Here is a 22,230-nt window from a genome sequence, read left to right on the forward strand (position 1 = left end):
ATGCACAGACACACTCATACAGCTAGTTGGGTTCCTTTAAAATACTACTTTAACACGAAAACTAAAAAGACGATGGCACAATGTACAATTGGAATGCCACATTTATGCAAAACAAATCCATGTGGTGGATGGAAAAACCCTCCATCACTATTCTTAACTTAATCCAACAATATAAATCAGACCACTATGAAGCTGGAGATAACAATACACTCATACATGCTGATGGATCAAACCCTCTGGTAATCTCCAGAGACATTGACATATGTCTGAGTGTGTAATCTTATAAACCAGGATGAGGATCAGAATCAGAATAAGGTTTATTCCTAAGTAGGTTTTTCACTAAAAAGGGTGCATACCATGAATTAATGTTGATGAAATGGAAATACAGGCAAAGTAATGCAAAAGTCAAGAACTTAAATATAAAATCGGAAAATTGCAATAAAAATATTTGTAAAAAAAAAAAAAATACCAAAAGAAATATGTACAATATTACAGTTTAGAGTTCAAAAGTTCATAGTAAAGAGAATATATGGAAAGTATACGGATAACAGTCCAAGATGAGTTAGATTTTACTCATGAGTTTCAAGTTAATAGAGACCGATTGGAAATGGCGGAGGTGAGAATGGATTGATGATGGCACTTTGCCATCTTTAACTTTTCAAAGGAAGTACATCCTCTCCTGTTTTTTTGATGAGGGAGCAGCTATTCAGCTCCAAGTTGTTGTGTCCGGATTACCAGACGATCAACCTCCGATCTGTAGGTGGAATCCCAAAAGATATGAGTCAGCCAACATCAGGAACTGGACGGACTGGTTACTGGTGCATTTACTGGTGATCCCGGAGTCAGCCTGTTATAATCCCTCTCTGGGTTTTCCAGATAAACAGTATCTGGTGAAGTAAGCATTCACATTGGCCTGGGGCGGAACGTTCATAACCGACCAGTATGACTGAGGCAAACTCACAGAGGGGGGTAGAAAGGTTTGCAGACAAGGATAAAAGATTCCAGATCAGGAGAACGGTGCTGCAGAATCACTATCACACCACTACAACACTACAGCGCACCAGACACTGTTATTGTAAAAACGGATTCCTCCACCTTTCGGTTTGCTGTTTGCCTTGCCTCTTAATCCCCTTTTGAACAGCTAGAAGCCCTCCAGCTGCAGCGCAGAGTCTGCATCAATCCACTGAGCCAATTCTCCATGAAGCATAAAAGGGAAGATTAAGATTAAAAAAAATGCTGTTTTTCCACCACCAGTATAGGTTCATCCAGTTTACATCCAGCATGTTTCCCTCTCCTACTGCGTTTTACTGCATGGGTAAAAGTGAACACACCTTACAGTAGAATGTCCAATAATTCCACAGATGATGAGGAAAAACAGGAAATGTATCCTAAAGTTACTGGGCAAGTTTTGTACTAAAATGACAGTAACTTTGGAAGATACCCACTTTTAATTAAATAACTCTGATTGCTGAGGTCTCATTGTATCTTCTATTGAACTTTGGAATACATTTTCACACATAACGTAATGTGGATTTTGTTCCCCATCTCTTATACTGGAATCACATTAGGAAGCAATTACTTCATAGCCAGTATGAAGAGGTGCGAATGTTTAAAATGATCCTCTTTTCATGTACATATACCAGTTGTTCAAGACAACCTTGAAAAAATAGTCTATACGTAACTGCAAAAATACTAAAACAATGAGTTTTGTAAAAGTCAAGCGCTTTAAATAGGCCACAAGTAAGAAGGAGTTGCTTTTGGCTTGGCCATAGAAGGTTAATCCCCCCCCCGACATGCATGCATGCATCCTTCATGTGGTGATATTGGAAGAGTCATGTGGTGATATTGGAAGAGTCATGTGGTGATATTGATGTGTATGCTATCAAGGGCTGGATAAGCCACTCGGGTGATACTTACATGAACATCAGTTTTGAGGTCAATGAGGTGCTGTGGCCAGATCTCTCAACATATTGCATATAATGTTTATCATCCAAAAAAGTACAATGTTTTGCACTTAGAAAAGTTTGTGAGCATGTTCGCATTGCCACATACCAACGTGTCAAATTCATCCAAATTACACAACACAGTGGTGACACACTTTCTTTCAAAGGTGAGTGACAGATTAATAAACCTACATAGCTGATATTGTATTGCTGGTTTTATTACGGAAATTATGAGCAGCCTACGATGCAAGTTCATTTGAATTTGAGCTGTAAAATGCAGAAAAATAACGTCTATTTGTGCAAAGACTGAAAGATACATTCACATACACATTTTTAATACCTAACTACACATGTGTAGCTAAAGTTGATTGAGTGTTACGTTGCATAAGTTTACGACAAACGGTCACTTCACACTGCATCGCCATGGCGCTAAGCAAGGAACCCAGTAGTAGAGAACGTACTAGGGACATTTCGAGGCAAAAGTAGAGCAGAGCCAATACCGTGCCTTGTGGATAAACTCTTAGAACAACGAGAAAGGGTGCACACAATATTTTGACACCTGTAGGTCTTAGTCAGGGCATTGAAGAAACAAAATGGGTGTGGTCATACATAACTAGTAATAACAGCCAATAGGAGGCAATCACATGACCAGGATAATAACATAATTATCATGAATCATAAATGAGAGAATAACACCCAAAGATCTTCTATAAAGGTGGCAAGAAAAACAAAGACGCCTACACAAAAAAGTCTATATCTTCATTTAGACCAGGACACTTAAACCCATCCAGTTGTTTGGATCCAAAAGGCTTGCCTCTGGTTAAGTTTCTGTATCCAGTTAACCATCCTTGACCTATGGTTGAATGTGTTCAATGCCCTCTATGGGCAACTAGGAATCATTAGCATTCATTAAAGTGTCTAGCTATAGGCAATCACAATTCCCAGTTCTAATTGCACATGCTCTGCAAGGTGACCCTTCAGGCATCAATTCATTACGGCCAATGTAGAAAAAGCCCTCCTCACGCGACAAGACTGGTGGCGTATGACTGTTGTACTCTTGCATTTAAAGAAATCCCTTTGTTCTTAAGTTCTGTCTGTGTTGACATCAGGAAAAGATTTAGTTGGCATAGCATTAGCACAGTGAAGGCAATGCATACAATTAAAAAGGTGCCAAATGGTTTGGTCAACTATATTTAACCTGCTGGAAGATATGAATGATAATAACCCCTTTAGCTTGGGGGCACGTCTAAAAGAAAAAATAAATCTCAATAATAGCACAGTTGCTTTTAGCAATTTGTTTGATTTGTTCAGCATGTGTATTATAAAAATGACAAGGCTCTAGTGCAGGCTTAGGTCTGATGTTTGTGTTGGAATTGGCCAGTTGGGCAGTTTTCTATAAGGTGCCGGGGATGAAAAGATGTGTTAGCTACTACTCCTAAAGAGAGGGGTATGTAACTGTCCATTAGTCCACTTACAAAAAGAAAGAAATCTAAGAACATATGCTGTCCTCAGAGTAGGTAATAGAGAGCCTTATATTGCAGTTAATGGAGTTCAGATATATACACTTTCTTTATCTATAGTGACAGAATGAGACCGCTGGGTAAATGGACTGTACTTATAGAGCGCTTTTCTATTCTTCCAACCACTTAAAGCACTTCAACACTCCATGTCATCATTCACCCATACAGACCAATTCATACACTGATGGCAGGGGGTACCATGCCAGGTGTCACCTACCCATCAGGACTACAAAAAATCATTCGTACCCATTCACCCCATTCATTTGGGATTCATTGAAGAACCCATTGACATGGACTAGCAGAGCCGGGGGTTTAAATATACTGATCTTCTGATTGAAGGACGACCCTTCTCTCCCACTGAGCCACAAGTGCCCCCTGATATCAGTCAAAGTGGCAATCCTAGTAAACACATCAGTGGTTTAATAAAGGAATCCACATATTTAGAATATATTAAGAGTATGATTGCCTGATATAACGGCAATAACAGGATGTTGATACAGCCCTCTTAAAGAGCCTCCTTCAACAGAGCATCAAACTGTTCTGACATGTACAACAAGGGATTTCTGTCAAGTCTTTTATAATATTTGGTGAAGAGTTGGTGACTATATTTGTCCTTGGATAACACAACTAATGATCCACCCTTAACCCCTGGACTAATGATGATATCCTGATTATTAGAACGATAAGTAAAGGCTACGGCTCTTTGTTAGGTCAGTAGGATTTGGGAGTGAAAGGGTTAACATTTAAAATTTGGTTAACCTCAGAGTCCACTTCCTTAGTAAACGTAATGAGCACTGGGTTGGATAACCGTGGGGGATATCAGTCATTTTAGGGATAACCAAGTGAGTAAAATGATGTGCATTGTTGATGTACCACGTACTGAGATGGAAATTGCATTAAAAGCAAAGAAAGGGTGCTCGCTCCGAGCCAAATAATGGACGACAGCTCTCACGTCAGCAACAGGTGTGCATAAACGCAGTCCATTATCAAGTCCTTTCCAAGGATAATGGAGGATGACGTGCTGGAATGAGACATGTTCACAGAGGGGGTCATGCTCCCAGACCTGTGAGTTTTACTTGAGCGGCTGGGCTGTCATTTGTGTCTGACTCACGGAACGATTTCTTTCTTTCTTTAGTGGAAAACGTTTGACGAGACTATAACGTGGCTCGTCTCGCCTGAAGCCAAGGACCTATTCCCATCCCACAGCTTAGTTTGACAGCTGCTATATCGCTGGCGGCCCCAGTTCAGCTGATATATGTACTTCAATTTTTACTTGCTCCTATACAAATTGTATTATTACGTAGTCGTTATCAAATAACAAAAAAAGAATAAAGTTGATTGTGATGGCTTCCTTCTTTATTTCAATTTAGCCATATTACTATCACCAAGAAACGTGCTCAACAAGGTTTTGCTACTTCCATCATCAGCTACTGAAATAAAATATGCATTGAATTATTATTTTGCTAGATTTACTAGCCCAAAGTGACACTTTACTTCCAATTCAGGCAATCCTTATTGTTGAGCCCCGTAAGGCATTCAATATTTCAGTAACACAAAATAAGATTGAACTATAAAAATGGTTTGATTCAGATCGTTTGAAACTGTGTTTCTAGGTCAGGACTCCACGGATTGAAAGTTCCACCTTGACATTTGCTGCCAGGTCGCACAATCGATGGACCTCAAGAGGGAAAGTTTGACTCTAAAGTGCTGGTCAAAGGATTATATAATAAGATCAGCAGCAGGAGGGTGAAATGTTCCCAACATGGTTGTGACATTTGCCAAATTCGATATTCCATCAGCGGAATGAAAGTTCCGTCAGGATCACGACCATTTCAGGGCAACAGATAAAATAAGATAATCCTTTATTAGTCCCGCAGCGGGGAAATTTGCAGGATTACAGCAGCAGAGAGGATAGTGCAAACAAGAGACATAAGTAAAAAAAAAACAAGATCATAACAAGAATTATAAATAAGAAAATAAGTAATAACATAGTAAAGAATATTAAATAAGTAAAAAAGTAGAAAATCCACAATAACAGGCGTTTCATTTTAACGAGTGACCCTGTAAACACCTACATGATCTGTTCGTGTTTTCAACAGCTGCCGTCACTACGAGCAACCGCTTACCTATATACCTATATTACCATACCTATATATATCTGGCCAGTAAATACTGGGAACTTACTAATGTATTCTATCAGCGCATTGTTTACAAACTGTAAAAAGGCTCTATAGATTAGCATGCGACTTCCAAGTAGAACTGCAGCATATGACGATATGGAACAATTTGACGACGGTACACGGTCCGAACAGTTAACTCATAACTATGAGCAGCATTTTTTTAATACATCACTGAGGCACTATGTGAACTCTGATGTTTTCACTGCCCTTTTCACACATAAAGAGGTGCAAAGATCTCACGGATAAATGTGGACAGGGTGCAATGTAAAGATGCTGCAGGCTACATTAACCAGGGTCGAGGGTTCAGTTATCCCCGGAGTCAAGACAAGACATGAGAGAGCAAGACTTTAGAAACTTCAAAACTTGAAAGGGAATTAACAATATCCTGTTTGTATAAAGCTTACGAACTAGATGTTCCTACTTCTGAATTCAGTAGTTGTGAATTCAATAAGATGTGTATATAGAGTGTTTGAAAGATAAGAAACGACACCCTCTGCATCTATGAAGATCCCATTGTAGTCCATTGCTGAACCGCTTGCACTCACACATAAACGAGATTCACCCACACACATGAGAATACACACATTATATTCATGGACACACAATGGCCTTGTTTGCACCATAAATCATCCCCCCCGAGTATGATATTAATCAGATTCTATCTTATCTTCAATTCAATCAAAGGCATAATAGACAATAAAGCCTCTGTCCCTCCTTCATTTTCCATGAATATAGCCTAATTTTTTTACATTAATTAATGTAAGAGATAAAAAGCCGTGCAGTGTCTTTTGATGAATCACTTTTTCCACAGCCAGCCAGGGACCACATCATATTGCATAATTACCTTTGGCTTTTAAGGATCCAGCCTAGGTGTCTGTGTTTGTGCATACGTGTGTGTGTGTGTGTGTGTGTGTGTGTGTGTGTGTGTGTGTGTGTGTGTGTGTGTGTGTGTGTGTGTGTGTGTGTAAATGTGTGTGTGTCTAAATGTGTGTTTGTCTAAGTGGAGTGGTTTTTTGATGGGATGAGCATAATGTGTCACAAAGTGAATGTTAGTAATCAAAATCTGCAATCGCACTGTGAGTGTGTGTGTTTTTGGCTTGAGTATGTAGCCGTGTGGAGGGGGCCGTCGCTCTATACCGTACGGTTAATTGTCCGTGGTTAATGCCTGTATAGGTGTCAGATGCAGCATCACCCTGAGAGAAGATGAGGGCTGACAGGAGAGACAGGAAACGCTTTGCTCAGTCCTTCAGACATTCAGTTCAAGAACAATTGGGAGCAGACTAGAGAATCTGTTAAAGGTGTTGTTGTTGTTTTTTCCCTACTGGAAGTCATTTGTGACCAGACTGGAAAAACATGGATGATAAATACATGTCCAAACTGTCACCTGCTGTTGATTTTTGGACAGGGATGTATCTGATGATAATTGGTAAGTACATTGCTTACTTATTCTATTTCAATATGTCAACTTGTCTCGAAGATTTTCAGCTTGCATTGACCTATTTTAGGATTTTGGAAAAGTCACACCTTCTCTGTCATATTGCTTCAGGCATGAAGCTTAAACCCAGCTCCTCGCTGGAGGTCAAAAGACACATCAGGATACATGATTTCATTGTTAAACTCCCTTCCCGTCATTATGAGCTTGCCATTTTGTGTATGCAATATCATTAGTTTGATTTACTTCCTGCTCCTATAACTTTAAAACTGTCTGGGAAAACTTGGGTGTGGTAACACAATATCTTAAACATTGTCTTCCGGGTTGGCAGAGTGTCTCCAACAAACACTCTACATTATTGATTTTTCACTCCAAACAGTAACACGTGGTATAACATTTAATAGGATATCCTTTGATTATGGTTTAACAGCCTGAAAATGAGAGCTCATTATCTCTTTCAGCAGAATGAATATAGGTTAAACATCGATGTGTACATGTGCACAAATATCCTGGTTATGTTCTGGATTTTTAAGCATCATGGTTATGTTTTGTGCATTTAAACACTGGATTTCAGAAACCTGGATGAGCCCTATTCTTGATTTTAAGAAACCTGGATATGCTAATTGGAGTGCTCGATAGCAACCAGGATACTGTGGCATGTAGACACTTTTTCAGTTTCTGATCACTGAGGCTCCTAGCTTTTTTATCAACTTGAGTTATATTCTAGTAGTTGGTTCCATCCACCAAGAATATGACGGTAAATGATGTAATGATGACCAACAAGGTGAAATAGAGGAAAAATCTGACTGCCAGACACCAAAATGTATTAAATAATATAGCTACTGTTCTTCTACTAAATGACTGAACTCTATTTTGCATTGGTGTTATTGAATGTAAGGGATGAGTCACACTGACAGGGTAGATACTACTGCAGCACCTGCTCTCTGTGCCATCACGCAGAAATGTGTGTCTGTGTGCGTGTGTGCAAATGTATACCTGCAAGGAAAGTTCGGTCAGTTCACTTCCTCTCCTGCTGGCGAGGCTTTGCATTAAATGAATGGCTGATGACTCCACGCGCCTGCAACTGGTTAGCCGTGTAGCCATCTCCCCTTGGTGTTGTTGTCATGACCACAATAGATGATCCAGCTCCCAGGTAGAGCATAGGTCCATTTTGAGGAGATCTGGAATAAAATAAGGACCATCTGTCACTGGGGATATATTCAGACGTTCACTTAGCAGCTGCATTTATCCAAAATGTCTGTGAGGTTGAGATAAATGCACCAAATAAAATAAAACCTGCAGAAATGAATAATTTCAATGTTAACATTGAAACTCAAATCATACTGTGTGAAGTGAAAGCATGCAGTAAATACATGTACTACTTATTATGTAACACTACCTCCTGGTGAAGCCAGGTGCAAAAAAAAGTAATCATGGGATAAAAAAATCCATCAAATGATGAAAGATCTTCAATCGAGCTGCTGTGGACTCCCCTGTTGTTAACTTAATTTGCCACCAGCAGTGCAAGCCAAACTGTACATATGAAAAAGGTGGTCGTCATATAATTTCATGTAACCTAGGCATACCAAAACGTGTGATGTAAGATAAAAAGCGTTGCAGCTGCTGGTTAAAAGTGATTGGAGCTATAAAAAAAAAGCTATATCTTCCAACTTCAACACTGATACACAGGCAGTTATATATCTCACAGTAAATACAGTTATTTAAAAAAAAATTGCCACTATATTGTCAAATGACAAAAACTGGATGAAAACTGAAACATTACTGCAATGCTATGGAAAATAAAAAAAAGCATACTTTCATGTCACTATAAATGAACACTAGCTACTTTCACTGATATTTTTGCGTGACTAGGTTATGTTTAATAACGTCATAGCTATGTTTTGTATTTAAAATACATGTCAAATATATTAAATAAACCCAACGGCTCACAAAATATTAACTGTCTTCTCTCTGAATATGCTGTATAATTTAAGTTTACCGTGGAAACTCTACTCTCTGAGAACAGTAAATATAGAATAACCTAAAGCTACAGCTAACTAGCGTTTGCATCCTTTTGCCAACTCTGGTAAAGGCAAAGCTAAATTGAAATGAATGACAAGGACTACCGTATTTTCCGCACTATAAGGCGCACTTAAAAGCCTTTCATTTTCTCAAAAAACGACAGTGCGCCTTATAATCCGGAGCGCCTTATATATGGATTAATTCTGCGAGAGAATTCAACGTTAATGAATCAATGGTAGGAAGTGGAGGAAGTTTGACTGACTGACTGTTTTGTTTCGCTTAATGCGCCTTATAGTCCGGTGCGCCTTATATATGAAAAAAGATCGAAAATAGACCATTCATTGACAGTGCGCCTTATAATCCAGTGCGCCCTATAGTGCGGAAAATACGGTACTTGAAAAACTGAGTATTTTCCTCAGCTCTATGCTATTTGCTCCCCCTACTGGAGACAGTTTGTAACTACAACAACATTATGAAGCATAAAAGATAATAAAACTATATAAAAATACTTTACATATTAGGCAATTGAATTGTCACACAACCCTATTACGAATACATTATTTATCAAATAGGCAGCAATATCCAGCAAAAATATCTAATAAAGCCCACTGTAGTCTACTCTAAACATATTAAGCAAGTTTATATAGCTAACGGTTTAGTGGAGGTTTTGGCTTGTTACAGAGCTATTTATGTTAGAGATACACGTTTCGGGTGGTCGTAAAAGACAACTCCAACCGAGTGCTAATGTAGCTCCATAATCTGCTGGATGCACTTGATTGCCACAACACTTTAGCTATCTGACAGTGTTTTGTGATCTTTTTTTCACCCCCCATTCACCACCCAAAAGAAAATCAATTAATGCAACTTGCAAGGGTTGACTCAGGAAGCACACTGAGTCCAAATCCAATAAAAGGGATTTGCTTTTAAGTGCCTCGTAGTTTTAGTCTACAAATCCCGCAAAATCACGTCTGATCCTTTGAATTTGGTTCGGCCCCCTTGTGAATAAAGACGGCGACGAAATTATTGATAGCAGGCTATCGAACATTTTTGCTTATACTGAGTCGCCTGTGCATATAACATTTACAGTCACTTTCAGCATGTGTTCAACAGAGACGGCCTTACCAGTAAAAATCACCATTTCGGTGCTACCAGAAAGGGTCAATTAAACAAGTTCTTAAGTCTAGCTTTTTTAATTATATAGATATTATTATTTGATCCCCATTCCATCATTCTTTGGACATCATATAATCTTTCTAGTGTGAAAGAACTAGAACAGGCCTTCCAACCAAACCAGTGTATTTTGTATGGTAGTGGTTTTCCAAACTGCTCATGACAGTTTTCCTAAACCTAATTAGGTGGTTTTGTTGCCTAACTAAACCTAACTCTACCTAGTTCATTTAAGGCCAACCATGATGTTTTTCCTTAACTTAACTAAGTGGTTTTGTTGCTAAAACCATGTTTTCGTTTTAAAGGTAATGTCGTCCCCCAAAAAAATGTATACAAAACCAGTATATTGCATTTCCTGACTATTTCACAAACTGCTGTGAGACTGTGTTGCTCCAGAAGAGTAAATGAGTTGATCCAAAGCCAGAGGCTGATATACGACAGCAGCAGCAGTTTGTAATTGATGCTCATCCCTATTGAACTGGTCCTGTCGCTCAACCAGCCTCTTACTATTCCCCGTTGTGTTTACGCACAGTAATGATTCAGCGGAAATCAATCACCACACGGTTTGCCACACTACCCTGACATAAGGTTTGAAGCCAAAAGGTCAATCGTTTGCATAGGGGGGAGACACATACATGAGGGTTATTCCCCTAAGCCTTCAAGTGAAGAGGCATGGAATCAAACTGCAACACAATCCACTAGAGTTTTTCCATCATGGTGCATTTGGTTTCCACTGAATTTATCCCCACATATTAAACATTTCCTTCATCCTCGTTGTTTGTCAAATTAAACATCTCAAAATGAACAGCGTATAAATACGGAAAATGTTCCCAGTCAAGAAGAGTGACTGATTGAATTGGTTTTTCAAGCTTTCTGTTTGGTTTCACGTTGTATAGAAAACACATTGCTTTAGTTTGTCTGCCTTTATGAAGGGTGGACCTCTTTAATCACAGACAATTGGGCTGTTGGGCCACATTAATAACATTTTTACAAAACCTTGCAGAGGGACCCCTATATTGTCAAATGACAAAAACTGGATGAAAACTGAAACATTACTGCAATGCTATGGAAAATAAAAAAAGCATATTTACATGTCACTATAAATGAACACTAGCTACTTTCACTGATATTTTTGCGTGACTAGGTTATGTTTAATAACGTCATAGCTATGTTTTGTATTTAAAATACATGTCAAATATATTAAATAAACCCAGCGGCTCACAAAATATTAACTGTCTTCTCTCTAAATATGCTGTATAATTTAAGTTTACCGTGGAAACTCTACTCTCTGATAACAGTAAATATAGAATAACCTAAAGCTAACGCTACACATTTCAGCAACAGCTAACGCTAGTTGAACTTCAGCGCTCGTTAACGTTAAAATGTTTTGGAGTTCCCTGCCCAAGTTGGTAGCACCGAGTCATAGGTGTTGGTTACCACTTGCGAGATGAGAAACACATAAAGTGAATTTGAGCCGGCAACTCAACTCTTTAATTTTTTCTTTCAAAATGCTAAAAGCATGACCATGTAACGAATGCATCAGTAATTTATCAGCATGTGTTGAGTCAAACGTCCCGACGGTTCAAGGTGAGTGCTGCAGAGAAAAATGATCTTGAGAGATGATAACCCCTGAACAATATTAACTCATATTAACCACATTCACCTCGTCCTTTCACTGAAATTCTCATTACTTCTTCCAACATCTCCTTTCAGATAAGTGCCTTAGTGATCAGATCTAAGGAGGCCTGCTTTCGTTACTGATTTGGGTGTTGGGGTGTCGCTTCAGCTCGCAGATAAGACATTCAGCTGTTTGGTATTCTCCTTGAGAGAAGTTGCTCAAACAGCAAACATTAATCCAATTTACAAGTATCCAAACATGGGAAAGATTTTATCATCCTGGAGATCACACACACAGCAGCATTCTTGAATTTGTATTCAGCATGCACAAGCAACAGATGCAATACTCTTCATTTCCTGCAATTACGATAAAGGTCTGAGGCTCCAAGCACTTATTCATGTACACAGTCGTCACCTGTTCTAATGGAAAAGCACGGATGTCTTGTTTATTCAAAAATGATAGTAAAGTTTATGAATAAGGTACGAATGCAAAGTACTCGGTGGCTCTGGGGGAGAAAAAAAAATCCATTAGGACTACTTTGGGGACAAAAACCTGACATGCTTTTTCACAGATTAAAATGAACACATGTCAGCATAATATTGCATTTTGCATGTTAATTAAATTCCCATGAGCTTATGTAAGAGAGAGAAATTATGTATAGGAGGGTGAACCCACAACACATCAACCAATCTCACTAATGGAGAAGACATTGTTATATTAGCAGTCCTTTGGTCATTAATAGTAAATTCTATTTAAAGCATTGCATGCGATGTAAAATAAATAATAAAATAAAATATTTTTTTACAATTATTGGTTTACTGCTTTAAAATTGTAGATAAGGTTCAATATAAATTTGTGGAACCCAGCAATTTATCGTCTTCACTTACTTCACTACCTTTATATCAAAAATCTTCACTACATGATTGGAAAATTCAATAAAGAACACGGTTTAAGCTGCACTTGACATGGTCAAATATGAATATGAAAAATGTACAACATGTGGGAGATGTGTGAACATTTCTGCCTGTTTCAACTTTTAATTTGAGAATTATGTTAACTAAGGAAGTTTTATTTAACACATATTTAAAAGGATCATTTGAAATTTTGATTAATGAACTTATTAACCTTTATTGCCGAGATTTAAATGCTGAAGATTGATACCAGTCTCATATATATATATACAGTATATATATAAAAAGATAAATTCTCCAGTCATTGTGCTAAACTAAGCTAACGGACTGCAAGTTGTAGCTTCAAATTTACCGTGCAGATATGAGCCTGGCATAAAAAAGACTTACAAAAATATCTAACCATTCCTTTATTTAGTTTTGCCATAAAATAAGAACGTATACAATGCTCAAATGAAGGGATTCAGATAAGTGCTAAGCAAGATGCTAGGATGCTTTAAGAGAGATAAGATAAGATAGATAATCCTTTATTAGTCCCGCAGTGGGGAAATTTGCCTATTTTATATATGTATATATATATATATACCCTAACACATGTTTTTATATATATATATATATATATATATATAAAAAAACATGTGTTAGGGTTGAAAATGTCAGCATACATAGAGTGGTGAGGTGGGTGTATAATGTGAAGGTTGTGACATTGGCCCACCAGGAGAAAACAGTGAAGAAAAGAGCATCTATGATCACCGGCGGCAATCTCAATCACAAGCAGCAGAGCCTCCAAGCAGTACAGCGAGCGAGGAGATCAGGAGCACAGCAGCGATTGTTCAGTGTACTGGAAGGGTGGGTGGGGGGATGGGGGTGGGGTGGACGGGGTTCACAAGTATTGACGAAGCGGCTCAGTGCAACCGTGCTTTAAAAGAACCACATCTCAGAATACCCGACACTCTAAAGCTTAAATTTAGAGTTCAGATTTTCCTGCATGCGTGAATTAATCCTGATCCGTTGTTGTGAAAAGATCATTTTAGAATCACTATGAATCACCATAGAAACGGTTGTCAGCAGCACACACTGTCACTGGACAATAAGTGTGTGATCATTTTTATTTGATATTTGATATTTGATATGTTATATCCTATCCCTATGTCTTAACTCAAACATGCACTATTTTATGTCTTAGATTCTCTTTTTTTTTTAATACTTGCGTGTTTTTTTATACATATTTAATGAGCACTTTTGAAGGGAGATCTAAAACTTTCACTGCCAATAACTGATTCTCTGTGGTAATAATTGGAACTTGCACAGGGAGCTGCGTACTTTAAAGCAGCGCTGGACGCGTTTGATCAGATTAATGAGGCCCTTTTCTCTTTACGTTACATTAATTAATCTCTTGTCCCATATGATCGGCACAAAAGCAGAAGTCAGATCCACTAATAACGGCCTTGTCTGCTGCACAGTAGATTCATAGAATCAGCTGCGGGTTTATAGAGTAGAGTTTATATTCAAGTAGCATTTTTGCAGAGAGAAGCTGGAACACAATTTCAAATGATGAATTTTTTTTTTTTACACACTCAAAACTTCTTACTCAACCTGCTGTGGGGCTTCTATTGCTGACCTTTTGACCTCAACCGATGGGTGAGATAATAGCAAATCTCTCTACTGGATAAGGTTAATTATCAAAGTTTTCTGTTGAGATGCCACTTGTTTCTCTCTCCCATTTCCTTCCTGCAGCTACCCTGTCTGTCTTTGGGAATATGGCAGTCCTGGTGAGCGCCTCTCGTCGCGCCGCCCTGCTCAAAGCTCCCGAGCTGCTGACGGTGAACTTGGCCGTGACGGACATCGGCATGGCCCTCAGCATGTATCCTCTGTCCATTGCGTCAGCTTTCAACCACGCCTGGATCGGAGGCGACACATCTTGCCTCTACTACGGCCTGATGGGCATGATTTTCAGCGTGACCAGCATCATGACTCTGGCTGTGATGGGGATGGTCAGGTACCTGGTAACAGGAAGTCCACCCAAGACAGGTAGTGTAATCTCACATGGCCTTTAGAGGGGCTCAGAGATTTTAATGAATACCGGCCGGCGTGATAAAATCTATGTTTTAAGTGAGCAGTAAGTCTTATCAAAGGCCACAACCTTTTTATCTTAATCGCCTGGAAGCCTTTCAGATGATCATCAATCATAAACCTTTTCAGTGTACTGACAGGGATTATTGATGAGATCAAACACCTCACATGAGCCTAAGTAATTTAGCAATTTTCACCTTGATTTATTGACCTGCTTTTGTTTGACTAACTCCCGGTCAATTTTTTTTAAAACTCACTGAAAAAGATAACATAGAAATGTATTCATTCTTGTGCCAGAGTTTCATCAAAGATTACAACAGAAGAAAATCAAAAAAAACAATAGAATAAAAACATAAACATATATAAACAAAATATAATGACAATTGTTAAGTGTAAAAGAGGTCATACTGACACCACTGCAGAATAGAATAAAATAGCAAAAAGAGCAATGTAAATAAATAGTAAGTAAAAAATTCAACTAAAATACAAAAAGTAGAGTAAAATTATAAAGTGTATAAGAAGCGATACTAACACCAGTGCCTATATGGAAACTAAAATAGAAAAGTAATATTGAGAGAGATGAAAATGTATTAGAAAGATAAAGTGCACATATATTCATGAAAATGATATTGCACGTTATTGAAATGTAATATTCTCTAGCTTTTTCCGTGGGTTTGCTGTCTTCTTTTATCCCTCCACTCACTGAGGGATCATTCTTGTTAGGCACATGGTTTTAATAGGACCCCGACTGATGTACACTGACGTGCTTTCTTATCTTGTCATCAAGTCATGTTAAACAGAACATATGGCAAGATTCTATAATGACCATTAGTGCAGCAAACAGCCTTTCAGTCAAATTAAGTGTCCTTTATCGTATCCCACATTTATCACCTGTTACTTCTTAGCCTATGTATATATATACCTTTTATATTTTAAAGCACATCAACAGGTGGTTTTGAGATCCAGATATTCATTAAGTCTAAAGCCGCATGCAGTATGGTATGCTGCAGATTCCCCTGTGGGCTTTCAGTGGTCTGAGATATGAAAATAATATAACGACATGACATTCAAAGTCATCCTTACATATGAGCCTGCCCTGATAATTTACTCAACAGGGAATAAAGCAGAAGAACAGTCCGTGCCAGTTTGTACTTTGCGTGGGAAATGGCAGCCAGATTGCCGGGGATGAGTTCGTATATAAGCTCATGTCTTATTTTTTTTTTAAAAGCGATGTGGGTATAGCTGATCAGTGCACTGTTAGGAGGCAGGTTTGCATGCCAACGGAGCTTTGAACCGATAGTTATTTATGCAATTGATTATTGTGTGTACATCACGGGAGGAGGCAGCTTCTGAAAAACCCACTGAGCTTCAAACATCCACTGGTATTACACACAAATTACACTCTGATCGCCCGGAAGATTGAGCGCTCCTGTGCTTTATCGGAGCCAACTAGAAGAACAAGTAAAGTTTCGATCAATGGCGTTTAGTGTTAGTCAAGGCAGAGTGCTATAATCATGCTATTAGCATTAGCTAAATTCATGCTTCACAATCACTGGGTCAATTATGAGCTGTTTGGCGACCTACTTCCTGTCACATTCATGCAGATCTGCAGTGTGACAATTCTAACGCAGCCCAGAATCCATCAGAATTACGCCCATATTAGATGATCTCACATTCAGGATTTAAAGGAGCAGTGTGTGGGATTTAGAGCCATCTGGTGGTGAGGTTGCAGATTGCATCCAACTGAATACCCAACTTCACCATGTATCAGACTCTTCTTTACAGGCTGCCCCACCAAAGTTAAATATTTATTTTCATTTACTTGTTGAACTTTAAATCATACGTGTTTCTACTTTGAATTTTACAAGGATGTTGTTATCATTTGATATGGTAAGAAATACACGTAAGTGACAGATTGCAATCACTTTAAGTAGACTTTGCGACCATTGGTTGCAGCTGTTAGTAGCATCTGGAGCAGAGTGGAGCATCACAGTTTCCCGACGGTGTTAAGTGGATTATGTTGTGGAACATATTGTGGATTAACATGTGGAATTTACCAATGTATCAAGATAGACTGCTATACTTTTAGAAAGAAAGGAAGTTGTTTTCACCAAGTTGTACGAGTTAAATTTGATCAATAGAAACATTTTTAGTTTTCACCTACGAGCAGTTTTGGATGCTACAGAGTTGATTTAAACATTTACTGCCTAGCCTAATAGTACAGTATACAAGTACAATAGTACCATATAATTGATTCAGCTGAATCTAAAATTTGTTTGTGCACAGGTATTAAGTTTCAGAGGAGAACCATCAGTATTGTGATCAGTGCGATCTGGCTGTATGCCAGCCTGTGGGCCATTTTTCCTCTGCTGGGCTGGGGCAGCTACGGGCCAGAACCGTTCGGACTCGCCTGCTCGATAGACTGGAACGGCTACGGGGACTCCCTGAACCGCTCCACGTTCATCATGACTCTGTCTGTACTCTGCACATTCATCCCCTGTCTGGTCATCCTCTTCACCTATTTCGGCATTGCCTGGAAGCTGCACAGGGCCTACCAGTCCATCCAGAGCAACGATTTTCAATACGGCAATGTTGAGAAGAAAATCACTCTTGTAAGTATCAGACGACCGATGCTGTGTTGACTCCGTACATTCTGGTTGCTTTCCCTAATTGGAACATTTTCATGAGACAAGAAATCATAACATCATTTTATGAAATGCAGGTAGTGATTAAGACAATGGATGTGTGAGATGCAGAGATGTATATTTATACACATGCTATATACATATACACATATATATATATATGTGTACACACACACATACACATATATATATACACATATACATACACATATATATACACATATATACACACATATATATACACACACACACATATATATACATATACACATATATACATATATACATATACATATATATATATATACACACATACATATATATATATACACATATATATATATACATTTATATACATATGCACACATATACATATGCATATATACATTTATATACATATGCACACATATACACATATATATATATATATACATATGGGAGACATTTCTGTAGATCTTCAGTCTGTTGTATGTTCTTTATTTTTATAAAGCATAATATTATTTATAAAACTTCACACTATGACCATAGCAGTGTTCAGGCTTTATCTGGGCAAAGCAGTATTTCACAGGCGTACGGATCGACTTGAAAGTGATTTCAAAGTAAGCGGGATCATTCTGACAACACTGACAAAGAAGATTGATTAAATGCACAATTCATAATCACCAACACACAACCAAGACAATAGAAGAAGGTGAAGCTTTTCATGCCAAGGACCCTGGGAAAGGATTCTGAAAGGAAGCAGCTGGCATTATTATTATTATTTCTTTATTGCTCAGCTCAGCTCAGCTCAGATCAACCAGACGATAGTGAAATTGTCAGGTTCAACCACTCCTTCGACTTCATTGTGTAGAGTTGGTGGAAAACCCTCTAATCACTTTGACATTTTAGGGAATTATTCACTTTATTGCCCAGATTTAGAGAGGAAGATTGACACCACTCTTGTGCCTCCATGCTAAATGAGTTACTTAATGTAAAATGTAGGTGCAAACGGGGTAACCTGGCTCTGTCGAATTGAAAAAAGATAAAAAATAAATCTAAATTTTGATTAAAATGTTAAATCTCCTAGCTGCCAGCAGCATCTTGCCGTCACTGTTTGGTTGCTAGGCAGCCGGCGAAGTCTCCAGGAAGCCACTGGCTTTTAAGAAACACCTCCTAAACCACAATTTGTCATTGTTACTTTTCTGTTTCTGTTTTCTGTTTTTACCTCAGACTATTTCCCCTGCTTCAAGTCTTAATGCCAACAACAACAAAAAGTGAATAAGCACATTTATCTATAAATGGGTCACATATTTATCGTTTCATTTTCAAATGAAGGCAAAAAAAAATCCTAAAACACTAGGCACTTTATGTTTGATCAAACAATACTCCAACAGTAGTAAATAGTGCATTTCTAAAGAACAATTTTCCACATTAATTCACCTTAAATACACTTTTTGTACCCTAGTTAGTAGTGATGGTAGCAGGAGGGTATACCTTTGGATAGACTCAAAATAAACAGCATGAGAATAATGCATGATGACAGAACAACGCAACGATTTGTCTCATTTATGTTTTTGAATTACAACAGACGTCTATAGCACAGAGTATAAGTTACTGGTTTTGGTCTTGCGTTGGTGTTTGTTTTGGTCTTTTCATGTGATTTTTTTGATAATAACTGAAATATAGAATATCCCCAGATTTATCCTTTAATTCACTTATGCCTCCAACACCCTTAGATTGTATGTATAGATTAAGCAAACAAGTGCTTTTTGTCAATTTTGGATCCTTTTTTCTTTTTTGCTTTTAACTATTTACTCTGCTTCCAGTCTTCATGCCACCAACAAAAAAGTGAATAAGCACACTAGTTCTTAAACAAAATGCGGGGATGCTCTGATTACAATGCCCATAGAGGGAGATTTACAATTTTTATGTTCAGAAATCTGAATATATTACCTTTTCCAAGTGGTTTTAGAATCAGGGATTTCACCTTTATTAAATACAATCACCTTGCTGCTAAAAAGCAAGGTCTATTTTACAGAATGAGGGACATGAGATAAAGAGTGGTCTCTCTTGTGAGAAATGCAGAAATCATTAGCTTATCAATCCCCTTGAAATGGAAATGCATTACATCTGTAAGCTCTTAAGGTGCATTATCTAATCACACAAATTGTACTACCCTTGGGCATTTACTTTTATGCGTGCATATTCATGAGCGTGACAAAATGCGTGCATTGAATTGAATCAGCCCGTGAGTGTTTTTTGCAGCAGATTAGAGAAGGCAAAGGTCAGCAGTATATATATATATATATATATATATATATATATATATCTGTTGTTAAACTCAGGGTCAGGCTACAGGTGAAGTGACGGGGGGGGGCTTGACAAAGATCAGAGGGGAAAGTGTTTCGCTGATCTGCTGATTGTGCTTGACAGAGCGCACAGGGTCGGCCACTGGTCATCGCTTTTACACATCTGTGTTCCTGTAATCACAACAGATTTGTTTGTGTTGCCGCGTATGCCCTGCAGATATGACTGTTGGGTGTGTGTGTGTGTGTGTGTGTGTGTGTGTGTGTGTGTGTGTGTGTGTGTGTGTGTGTGTGTGTGTGTGTGTGTGTGTGTGTGTGTGTGTGTGTGTGTGAGTGTGTGTGTGTGTGTGTGTGTTTGAATGGATGTTTGTACCTGTAACATTCACTTTGTTCTCTCCCACAGAAATGCAATTTCTTCTTCTTACAAAATAGGTTCCAATTAAATAAGAATCAATCAGCGAGAGGTGGATTTAACATTTCCCATTAGGAAAGGTTTGGATGCTTGTCTTGATTGTCTGAATACCTGCATCCTACCTTTTAGAAAAGATGTCCACTTGAATTAAATAAATGGCTTCCTTTTATCTACCTGCTTTGCTTTGGTGCCATTTTTATTTTAAGACCACTTAAGCTAGTTTCCATCTATGACGTGTTCCATGAATTTACCGTTTCGCTCTAGACTACTTTACGGCCAGCACACGGCTCCACATACCGCCTCAAAGTTACTTAACAGGATGTGGAAAGTACTTCACTGTGTACTTTTTTCAGTGGATAGCAGTACATTATTTGACCATTTATCTTTTTTCGTCTCTTATGACATTTAGTTTCTTATAGTTCAAATGAAACTCTTCAAAATCAGAATCAGAATGTGAATTACTAATTTCATGAGAATATTCATGATGTAGAATATTCAAAAGGAGGAAATTACAGTCCTTATATAAACTGCAATAGGAGATCGGGAGGTGGGAATAGCTTAATGGAGAGGACGGATGTGCCCTTCCTGTTCATCACCAACCATTTACCCATAATTCCACACATATAATGACAGACAGTCAGATCTCTCCCGACCTCATCCAGATTTCACTTACCTGACAACAATGTCTGCTGTTTTGTCTCGGCCTTATAGCCATGGTAACACAATGATATATAGATATATACATAGGTGTGACCACCAGGGCTGAAAGGCTCAGTTGCTTCTACAGATTGGAGGAATCAGCACACGGGTCAATGATATGATGATTTACGCAATTTATGTTCCTCTCTACATCTTTACTGAACTAACTTATTCCACATACCCTTCTGTTTTATTCTCTTTCTTCCTCATTCCCTTTTTTCATTTTGCTCTTCTTTCTCCAGGTGGGTGTGATGATCAGCTCAGGTTTCCTTTTTGCTTGGACCCCCTACGTGGCCGTCAGCTTCTGGAGCATGTTTCACTCCCAGGAGCACATCACTCCGTTCGTCACTCTGTTGCCGTGCCTCTTCGCTAAGAGCTCCACCGCATACAACCCTTTCATCTACTTCATCTTCAAACGCACCTCCTGGCAGGAGCTCCTCCACCTCCAGAGAAGGATTTTTTGTTGTTCGCATCGGGCAAATTCCCCTGCTGAAGGGAGGAAGCTCAAAGGCGACATGGTTTTTGAGAATGGGATGGATGAAACCTGCGTGGGTCCTGGCAGACAGTCCTGGAGTCAGATGATGCCTTTGGGCTAACACATGTGATGAAGTCTACATTCCTTAATTGCAGCTTTTCTCAAATCGTCATTGGAGAAATGCATTGTGGGAAATTCCCTTGCCATGCGCCATTAAACACTCTCATGTTTAATGGTAAATACGTAGCTAGAGCAAACAGCCGGTTAGCTTAGCTCAGGAGAAAGACTTGAAGCGGGAGAAACAGCAAAATCCACCTGCTAGCACCCTTGAAGCCCACTTATTGGAACATTACAAGTCTGTTGTATCTTGATGCAGAAGGGTTTTCGGTTACGGTTAAAAAAAACATTACAGTTTTACTTAAAATAAGTATAAGTAGCAATGTAACGTAAGCTACCTTCGTAACGTCATGTGACTGAAGCCCATGCTCATTCCAGTTGCACCAAATAGCGTCACAGGATAGTGTCGTCAGTAAAAAAAAAAACACCCTACTTTTGGTTTCACATGGAACATGAACTGAAGCTCTTAAATTAAATGGTGCGATTCTACAAGTGTTTATGTGCCAGACTATTTCTTGGACCTGCTATCTGTTTCCCAGTTTTCTGTCTTGGTGCTAAGCTAAGCTAAGTGGCTGCTGGCTCTAGTTACATATTCAATTTATAGACATGAGCGTGGTATCAATCTTCTCGTTGAAATCTCTCCAAAACAAGCAAATGTCAAATTTCTCAAAATGTGGTGGATGAAAATGAAACAAACTACCAGTTTTTTTTAAGCTCAAGCTAGAAGGTCACCA

The 22,230-nt window shown here is 38.5% G+C and overlaps 1 protein-coding gene across 1 annotated transcript; it reads left to right on the forward strand.

Moving 5' to 3' along the window:
• Window positions 1-6,996: 6,996 nt before the first annotated feature.
• Window positions 6,997-21,500, forward strand: opn8a (opsin 8, group member a). Its single transcript, XM_054619053.1, has 4 exons — window positions 6,997-7,069; window positions 14,528-14,821; window positions 17,150-17,475; window positions 21,147-21,500. The coding sequence occupies exons 1-4, from the start codon at window positions 6,997-6,999 to the stop codon at window positions 21,498-21,500; spliced, it is 1,047 nt and encodes a 348-aa protein (XP_054475028.1).
• Window positions 21,501-22,230: the final 730 nt, after the last annotated feature.

Source organism: Anoplopoma fimbria, chromosome 18 (assembly GCF_027596085.1).
Source record: "Anoplopoma fimbria isolate UVic2021 breed Golden Eagle Sablefish chromosome 18, Afim_UVic_2022, whole genome shotgun sequence".
Lineage (NCBI taxonomy): Eukaryota > Metazoa > Chordata > Actinopteri > Perciformes > Anoplopomatidae > Anoplopoma > Anoplopoma fimbria.